Source organism: Oenanthe melanoleuca, chromosome 1 (assembly GCF_029582105.1).
Source record: "Oenanthe melanoleuca isolate GR-GAL-2019-014 chromosome 1, OMel1.0, whole genome shotgun sequence".
In the NCBI taxonomy this organism is placed as follows: Eukaryota; Metazoa; Chordata; class Aves; order Passeriformes; family Muscicapidae; genus Oenanthe; species Oenanthe melanoleuca.
In genome coordinates, this window is record NC_079333.1 from 82892342 (window position 1) to 82902559 (window position 10218).

Here is a 10218-nt window from a genome sequence, read left to right on the forward strand (position 1 = left end):
CAAGTTTTAATTACTTTTTCAAAATTTCAATTTTTAAGTAAAAAACAATCTGGAATTTTCCATTGCTGGTTTTATCAGTTTTATTGGATCATGAAAAATTAGTGGTGATTTCAAAAGGTACTGAACCATACTGATAGAACAGTAAAGTTATTTCCTTCATGACTTAATTGCAAAAAATTTACAAAACTCCACACAAATGGAAATTAACTCATTTGGTTGAAGCAGATGCTTTTTTAGTATGTGACCTAATTATTTCTTTCAGATTTGAGCTACTCATCCTTCTCTGGCTGTGTTTTGTGCTTTTCTTCTGCTTTCTCTCTGTTTTCCTGCTGTGCTTTATGAGATAATAAGCAGTAATTGTGACACCCATCTGCCCAGCTGTTGTGGACCTGCATATTGGCTTGGGACAGGGACATGTAGCTGCATTTAGAGTGGAAGCTGTTCTAATTTCAGCTGTCTGGCTTCACTCAACACCTTGTCTTCTTATAATTGATTTCAATGAAGGAAGCATCAGGCAAGATAATTTTATAGTTGAGGGACTTCACTATTGCTGCTAGAAAGATGATCTTTGTCTGAATATGATCTTTATATTTTGATTTTTTTTTTTAACTTAATAGTTTGGTTTATAAGGGATCATCAAGGGTTATCCAGTCCAACTCCACTGCCATGAACAGTGGCACCTCCCACTAGGTCAGGTTGCTCAAAGCCCCATCCAGCCTGGCCTTGAACACTTCCAGGGATGGGGATCCACAGCTTCTCTGGGCAACCTGTTCCTGTCTCACCATCCTCATTGTAAATAATTTTAAAGTGATGCTGCAGGGAAACACCTTCCTTTCCCTGAAAAGAAAAGACTAAGCAGTGACTCAGCCAGAGACCTGGAACATCCCTTAAACATAATAAGCATAATATCCTCATTGTGGGTGTCAAACCTTCAGCCTTTTCTGGGTACACTGGGTACAGAGGAAGTGAAAGATATCACTTCAGTAAGTGTGGCATGGGAAACCAGCCTCAAATTTCCTATGAATAATTTGTTTAGTCTCACAACAACAGACTGCCAGTCAATCATCTACAGAATCTGATCCTCTGTCCTGTCTCAACATTCACAATTGTCCTTCTATGGATTCCTGCAACATTACCTGCCATAAAACCTGTGAAGAAAGGCAACAAACCTATGGCTGTAATTTTCCTGTGTTCTTCCAATGCATGCACTCAATTAAGTAAATACTACATAAAATATAAATGAAACAGTTCCAGCATCACCACATATCTGGGTCTTTATATGCTCCTACCATTCATGCCATAGAATAATCCTGTATCTCCATATTAAAGAATGGAAATCTAATTACAGAATTTACCCTTATACACACTAAAGTAATGTACAAGACTGTAAGAGAATGAGGATAAAAACCTGTTCTTCAAAGTCCAAGGCATAGACTGCACCTAATTTGTTTCTTCAGAGTAAAGAAGTGGGTTTTGTGTTGTTGGTTTGGTTTTTGTTTGCTTTTTGTTTTGTTTGTTTGTTTTTGTGTTTGGCTTTTTTTCTGGGAAGAAATTCAAGCCTGTGGTTTGTTTATCTGAACCATGAGCTCAACCATGAGAATTGTTCCTTTCCTGCCCACAACATGCTCCTGTCTACCCTTTAATCTACCATAGTACCTTACATTCATTTTAGGTTTTCAGTTTTGCAATTCATTTTTACTTGTCTTACACATTTTCTTATTGATGTTCTCATACGAGAGGTGATTTTAAAATCTGATATTTTAAAAGCAAGTGAAAGAAGTGTTTTTGAAGTACTGTTTCAAGTAGAAAAATCCCAGATAACAGGATTGTGTGTAGAACTCTTCAAAACAGCACAGTCATTTATACTTTAATACATTTCTTCAGCCTACTGTTTAATGAGGAAGGTGACAGAATGTCAAGAAGCCCTTTCAATGCTTTTTTTTGAGCTCCCATTTAGAGTCTCAATATATTAAGCCCTCCTTTTGGGTTCAGCATGAGTTCTTGCTCTTAAGACCAACATTTCTAAAATATCCAATTTTAGGAAGTCTAATTAGGCAGTCTCTGTTTCCAAAATACATCTTGTCTATTAGGGCACAGCACTTAATGGCACAGCACTTTCATAGTGTTTATAATGAGAAAAGAAATATAATGCTTCTGTCAGTGTTCAACAGATGATTTACAGATTTTCATGGACAGAAAACCTATAGACTGTCATGTGACATTTTTTGATTAAAGCATTTTAAAAAACAAACCTGAGATAATTTTGTTCATACAGAAGACAGCAAAAACGTGCATAAAAAGAAGACTCCTTCTTGATAGCTATTCCATCATAATGATATCTAGAAAATTTAAAAAATATTAACTGTATGATTTTCAACAAGTCAACAAATAATTCATAATCCTCTTTCAAAAGCAGATTTTCATTATATTTAACAAAAAAAAAAAAAAAATCAAGTAGAAAAAGCTATATTTGTTTTTAAATTCTGTTGAATGCTTATTTTCCCAAACAGAAAATAATTACACAAGCTTTTTACAAATTCCTTTTAACAGTTTTTGTCCTGCAATGATACCTTCTCCTAAACAAAATAAAACTTAAGCCAGTGAATGGAGTGCCTCAGATTTGTACAGGACACTTGGTGAAGTCAGGAGCCAGACTCTCAGCAGACAGAGGTCCCCATATCCCCACGGAAGCTGAAGGACTCAGTGCAGCTGTTCCTTGGCCATTTACAAGCTCAGTGACTGGGTGGCCCATTAGTGTCATGGCAAGCTAAAGCTCAAGAAAACTGCCAGCCCTTCTCTAGGATTTATCTGAGCTCAGGGTGCTGCCAGCTGGCTCCTCCAGGCTGGACCACCCGGGCCTGGGGAGCAGCCCTGTGGTTTGGGGCCACCTGCAGCCAGGAGCAGCTAACCTGCTGCTATGGCAAGAGAGAGCAGGGAGGCTGCCAGCACCATCCCAAACCCTGTCTGCTCTGAGGAGCAGCCTGGGGCAGGCGCTCCCAAAGGAAAGGATCTCCCGGCTCAAGCTGACTGCAAGTCCAGACTAGTGGAGACAAGTCACAGATCAAGTAAGGGCATGCTGTTCTCAAAGCCCATACTCGACAGCTACACAAAATGCTTGCCAAATTATTCAGTCTCAATGATCTTAAAACATCCCTTTTCCTAGTCTGGATGTTCAGCCTGCAAGAATAACTTTGGATATGAAAAAGCATCAAACTCTCCATGCTCTAGGACAGAGGGAAGGAAAAAGAAAGGACATTTAGGAGGAGGACCCAAAGCTCTCTGATTTAAATGGTTTGAAACTGTACAGCATTTCCATTGACCATCAGTATGTGCTGGGTCACTCCATGGATGTGTGCAAGGATAAAAGCACAATATAGACATTCAGCAAGGCTGCCACCCCTGTGCACCCCAGAGCCAGTCTTGCCTGCCCTAGAGATGCAGTGTCTGAAGAGCTCTCAGTAAGGCTGTGATGTCTGGCAGATGCTTCATGCAAACCAGTACAAATTGGAGCACTAATGTCTTTTAAAAGGCACTCCAATCTGGAATTCATGCCTTACCAAAGCAGATCTGATGTGGTGGTTTTCATGGAATTAACTCTATTTTAATGTCCTTAGTCACACCATTAATTACTCTGGATCTTGTGTTGTGTTACAGACTTGCAATCAACAATTCAGCTGCCATATTACAGTGCTGAGGCTGAAAAGTCAGCCACTTTAAAATTTTATTAGAATAGTTATAAATAACATTTTCAAAGAAAGGACACAAACCCAGTACCTGATACTCCCTGCTGTGGTCCGCTTTCTTGTCACCAGGCCTGGGAAAACTAACTGAATAAGCTGTATAAACAAACAGAAAATTAGAGATACTTGGCCAGTTCATTCTAAGATGCAAACATGTATCTGGCACACTTTTTTATCTTTAATCACTTTGTTTGCTTTTAATCATTTCCAGGCTAATACCTGTTCTAATATACCTCTCAAGTGGTAACTGTTGAACAAAACTCAATCAGGCTAAGTAATTTAAGGGATTACCTCTCTCAGGAAGGAATTTTTTTTATAGTTTGCATAGAAAAAAGTGCTCACAGCAAGAGACCCCCTGCAGCCAGGGCAGGATCAATCAGCTGGGGAAACTTGAAGGTGCCCTGATTGTTCCATACTCTGCCAGAGCTTCCAGCCTTATTCATTTAAGCAGGACTTACACAAGGGGGTTCACCCTACTCTTGGAAGATGTACTGACAGGATAGAGCAGACTTATCTGTCTTAAAAGGACCTGAATCATCAAGCTGCAAAGCAACCTTTTGACCACTGTGGTGGTGTGAACTGAGGTCATGCAGCATCTGTCAATCTTGGGCTCTACAGGGTAATTAGATACTGCCAGGGCAATAATCCACTATGGTTATTCTGCATGAGTTGTTCTGTGAAGATGGGGACTAACTCAGGACACCTGGGTCCAGGACTAACCCAGGACACTCTAATATTCCCAACATAGCAGGATCAGAGGATTTACTCCCTGTTAGGGAGGAGTGAGGAGAGTCCCCACTCAGCAGCACAGAGCTTGGACTCTGTGCACAGTGTGCTGCTGGTCCAAAGGCCTGATAAAGCACTCATCAACACTCACCTCTAGTTTTTATGACAGAACTGTTCATTGCATGTTTCTGCATGCAACCACCCCAGCTGCACCCTTCCTCAAATTGATAGTTTAGCAAAATCCCATTTTTCTAAAAGAACAGCCTATGAAACAGGGGCTTCTGTGGCACAAGACATATCCCTCCTCCTGCTGCCATTTCTTACAGAGACAGTGATGTATTTGGGCAGAGGGACAGGGCAAATGAGGTTAGTAGTGTCTTCAATCACCATAGTTTGATCCACATGGGGCTGGACTGCAAAAGCCCTTGCAGAGCACACACATGGAGCACAGTCAGGTTACTACAGCTTGGTAAATTATTAATAGCTCAGCCCATTATAGGCTGTGGTAACTGACTACACAGGCACTCGGGTTAAACCAGGATTGCTGCAGTTCCTTCTCATCTTCTTGCCACAAGGTCCATTCTCTTGCTGCAGAAGGACAAACCATTCCAAGGCACTGGGGAGCTGCTTTGGGACGTGCCAGCTTGCACTGCAACACCCTGGGTTGGTTGAGGCTGGCAGCAAATAGTTGCAGCACCAGCCCACAGCAGCTCTGGCTCATCAGCTCTTCCATGTGACCAGACTCAGCTTCACCTGTGCCTGCCCCAGCTCCAAAGTAAAACACATTAAGGTAAACCACACCAGGGCTTTGCTTACAGGTGGTAACCCAGCCCTGCTGGAGCACTGGGAGGGCACAGGCAGCACAGGATGAGTCTCATCTACACAGCTACAAGGCAGAGAAGTCTAAGATAGTTGCTGCAGACTACACAGTCAATGGTAAAAAACAAATGGCTGTTCTGAGGCCCCTTTCATCTTATCTGTCTGGGGTGACTCATTTAGTGGGAGGAAACATGTGCAACTACTTATTTCTCTCCAGTGGCTACCTAGAGATTTTTAAGGTGACAAGCTTCATGACCAATGTCTGTGCTGAGCCAGGCACATTCTACCCACATTTGTAGCTGATGGGTGATGATCCATTAAGCTGTGGTAATAAATCACACTGGATCACTCACTCAAATATTAATTTTCAGTAAAAGTGATTTAACTTATCTAGTAAAAAAATTAGATTCAACTGAATTGAGATAAATGATTCCTAGAATGGGGTTAGCCACGCAAATGAAATTAACTTCAGGTACAACTTGTTCTTAAATTATTTTGGGCTTGTGTTAAAACAATGCTTAGTAGCTCTTACTATGGGAATTAATAGAAAGTTAGCCATAAAAATAGGAAGTTCTGAAGTCTGAAAAAGAAATCTTGAACAAAAAATAACCACAAGGCTTTCTATCTTCCTTAATTTGTTAAAAAAGGTTGAATAGCTTTGGGTGTTGATTGCAATTGAGATTTCTAAGTGTTAATTGTTCCATGGGTTGTATCAACCTCTATGTAATAGAAAAGTAGAACTGTTAGAAGGAGATTCAGTTCTACATCTACATTTGTTTTGCTTGGATGATTCTGCAACAATTTTTAGAGTATGTTTGGAGCCAAATCTCCTCAAGTATACTGAAAAGGGAAAGTATAAAATTATGTAACAACCAAAGGTATCTAATTTAAAGACAGACGAATCATCGCCTTGGAATGAGTTGTGTCACTTTCTGCTGTTAAAAGAAGAAAACTGTAAAACTTTCTAAAATACAATGGCAAAAGAAATCTTTGCTAGTATATCATACACCAGTTCCCTGAAGAAAATAAACTCCATCCCAAACAGTACTCTTTCCTCTGGTACAAATACATCTACATGAAGGCTTAGCAGAAATACATTAAAAAATGCACAAACATAATTCATTACATATTCATTCTTCTCCATTATTTAATGTCTCTTGATATGCAGTGTGTATAGTTGATGATCAGGCTTCCTCTTTAGGCATTCCTACTTCTTATCTTGTATATCCTATCTACTCTGTACCTTTCCAAAGGTGGATGGATGTACTTGAATCTTGAAATCTGGATTGCAGGTTTCAATATACAGCTCATATAGCAGCCGACAGGGTACAGTGCATCCTCCACACAAATAGAAATTATCAGCTAGCCTTTAAAACAAAAACCATCAATTGGTTTATGTCAGAAGAAAGAATTGTTAGATTTTTATAATTCATCAGATTCACAGTGAACTCTGTAGTAGTCACTCTGATTTTGTAGAAGCATAGAATCTAAAAAAGCTACTTCCTTTGTGTTAATCTGTATCCTGGGAAACAATACCCTTTTTCATATAAATATATATATGTATAGTTTCTGTTCATTTTTAACTTTTAAAGTCCTTTTTTCCTTGTTTTCAACATGTAAGAGAGGTCATGTGAGATTCTGCTAAGAAATTAACCAGTTCTTATAATTAAAACAATACAACTTAGTAATACCATTATAACATTAACACAAACGCAGACAGTATTAGAATTTCTCATGTGCAAAATGTTATTACATCAAATGATCTAACTTTGGTCTTCTGAATAGAAAGGTATCCACTATACAAAAATAAAAATATGAGCATTTTCCACCTAAAATGTGCAATAGGGTGTTTTGGGACAGAGTGCACAAACTATAAAGGACCCCATTCTGCTTTCATATAAGCTCACTGATTTTAGGACAAGTTTAACAGGAGAACAGAATTTTAATTTACAGTTACCATATAACAGAACTGCCAGAACTGAAATAGGCTTAGGTGTTTAAATATCCATCCTTTCACCAAATCCCTGATTCATCCTACTAATCAGAATGGTCATAGTCATGTCAATTCAACTACTTCTGTGAATAAGGTGAGGAAAATGTAAACTTGGTTACTTATTAGCCTAAGATATTACCTTCACCAGGAAAAAAATGATCTTTAATTATAAAATAATGCCAATGATTTTGATGTCAGGAGATAAGAGGCTACAGTACAAATATGGGAGCAAAGCTGAAGCAAAGGAGCAGAGAGATTAGTTTTCAAAGCATGACACACTGCTTGTATCACGGTGGTTTCTTGCTCTGACTCTGTTTCCGTTCTACCCAATTATTTATGCATATTTAATTAATTTATCAGCTGAATGCTAGTGCAGCACAGTGCCAGTTACTCACTGTGCCTTTACTGGCAATCAAGTTGGTTGGGAAAGCACACTTTTCACATTCACTGGGTGTGATAGGTCAGTTGGATTTAAATCAGCATCCTCTGTGTTAGTATGCTGATTTCAGGCAACCCAGTTGTTTACCTTAGTTACTTTGGCAGTGTACAGTGGATAAGGTCTACAGCAAATTGGCTTGCTAGAACAGACTGAGCAAGAATATGGTCTCTGTGCAGCTTGATGATGTTTACCTCACATGTTATTTCTTCCTCCTCCCCTTTTTCCATTGAAGAATGTTATCTGCTTCTCCCAGCTTTCCTTCTCCCTAGCAAAAGACCCCCAAACGCCTCACTTATCCCTCCTTGAAGGCTGTCCTCATCCAACAGCCCAAGAGGCTGTGCTGGGCTCCCTGCCAGCTCCTCACCACCTCCAGCCCCACCATCCAACAGCAAGGGCTTCATGGCTACACCTGAGCAGGAACCTGCCCCCAAAGATGGGGAAGCTGCTGCTGTAATGGGGTATTTCCCATCAGCAGGCTACAAGGTAAATGAAATTTATTCTACATAAGAGTCCTGATGAGCTCTGCCTCCCAGCAGGCAGAAATTCTTTCTCTTCTAGAGCATCTCAAAACCCTTCAGAACAGAGCAGTCTCAGAGGAGATTAATCTTAAGTTCAAATTCATCCTTAATGTAACACCACAAGAGTCATTGGAAGTGCATCAGAAATTAATTCATGTTCCAGTAGCTAGTTTCTGCCAATAGTTTTTCCTCAGCATTTAACTACTTAGTGACAAAGTATTTGGGAATTCCATTCTGTGAATTTTTTGTCTATTAAGCTGCCAGTCTTTTTCAAATAGTAAGTCAAACACCTTCTTAGTGCTGACACATAATGCAAAAATATTTCTATCAGGAAAACAATCCACACAGAAAAGAGCACAGCACTCTTCTTCTTGCTTATTAGCCCCAAGGTTCTCAAAACTTGAGATTTTTAGGGCATGAATCAAAACAAAACTGTGGATGAAGACAAAAAAATCAAAAGGAAAGTGTGGCAAGGGAGAAACGCAGATGTTAAAGAAAAAGCACGAGGGAAAGACCTCCTCCATTTATCTATTGTGTATCTGCACACTGTGTAGGGTTTTCTATCTGATTGATTTTAGAACCCACATAGACTACAAGTGTTTAGGGTTTGCCACCTATTCTATACAAACCCTCAGCAGCCAGGCCATTATACAGGTTGGCAAGTCTGATGTTAAACCATTTCTGGACTAAAATGTGGTTTGCTATTGGAAATGCACTGTAAAATGAAGGATTTAAAATTTTTCAAAACATGAGAAGAAGGTTGTCATGATGAAAAATCAGTCATTAGTTCATCCTTTTAAGGATTGCTTATGATTCAGTTTAATGTTGTGTCTCAGACCTGTTGGATGTATGACTTTGTATGAATCTTCAGTCCTTTTAAAATGGGAGTAGTGGCATCTATATAATAGTGAAAACACAGACTAACTCCCATTGCTCAAATATGTCTGACAGGGAGAGTAAAATTATTTAAGATTACTTGCTGACAAGTTAAAAGTTTGTATGTGTTGTTACTGTTTCACAAAAACTTCAACATCATTTACTAGCAGGACTGGTCTGTGCTTGGGGAGAGAAGTAAATTAACCCTGGTTTCCCTTTGGCTGTGGCATGGCAGATGATGCTCTTCTCAAAGCCCAAGGAAACAACGCTGACAACCTTCCTCCACCACACAAGGTGTCTCATTAAGGAGTTTCACCTTCAGCTCAGGAAAAAATAACCTTGGAGAATGTCAAACACCCAGCACGGCCCCGAGTGCCAGTGTGCCACCTGCTCGCAGCCAGCTGTGTGCTGTACGGGGGGTCGAGCCAGGGAGACCCTCTAGAGCTGGGACAAAATCCCCTTTCCCCAAGTCAAACCACCTCCATACCACTAAGGCTTGTGGCACGGGATGACCTTTAAGGATAATTTCCCTGCTTTCTTGGTATCGTTTATACATCACCATGATGATGGCCCTTTGCAGCAAACCTCTCCTGCCCCACGATCCCCGAGAAGAGTGAGCAGCGGGGCTCCGCACTGCCGGCTGCAAGGCGGATCCCGCGGGCCCGGCGGGGCAGGGACAGGGCACAGCACGCACCATTGCAGCACGGGCAGGTAGGTGAGGGACGTGGGGCCGAAATAGGCCATCTCGGCCGGCTCCGGGACGGGCTGCTGTTCCGAGTCGTCCATTGGGACGGGATGGAGGCGGCGGGGCCGCTGCGAGCGGGGCCGCCGGGTAACGGACGGCGGGTAACGCACCCGGCCCGCGCCGGCCCCGCGCGCGTCGGGCACGGCCCGCGCACCTCACGCTCAGCCCCGCTCAGCCCCGCTCAGCCCCCTGCCCCGCACTGCCCCGCACAGCCCCGCTCAGCCCCCTGCCCCGCACAGCCCCGCACTGCCCCGCACAGCCCCGCAGAGCCCCGCTCAGCCCCCTGCCCCGCACAGCCCCGTACAGCCCCGCAGAGCCCTGCACCGCTCCTGCCCCGTACAGCCCCGCACAGCCCCGCACCT

At 41.7% G+C, this 10218-nt stretch overlaps 1 protein-coding gene across 8 annotated transcripts in view; it reads right to left on the reverse strand.

The window, feature by feature from the left end:
* The window catches only part of RFX8 (regulatory factor X8), a 31261-nt gene extending 21274 nt beyond the window's left edge, over positions 1-9987 (reverse strand). For 2 of the 8 annotated variants that reach the window (XM_056487933.1, XM_056487899.1), the window contains exons 1-4: positions 9806-9987; positions 6529-6652; positions 3775-3836; positions 2253-2339 (exon numbers count right to left, since the gene is read on the reverse strand). In XM_056487933.1, the coding sequence (XP_056343908.1) occupies positions 2253-2339; positions 3775-3836; positions 6529-6652; positions 9806-9897 (365 nt within the window). In that variant the 5' untranslated portion in view covers positions 9898-9987. The remainder of the gene's footprint in view (positions 1-2252; positions 2340-3774; positions 3837-6528; positions 6653-9805) is intronic. The other 6 variants (XM_056487892.1, XM_056487878.1, XM_056487925.1 and 3 more) reach the window with 5 other exon arrangements.
* Between the last annotated feature and the right edge of the window lie 231 nt (positions 9988-10218).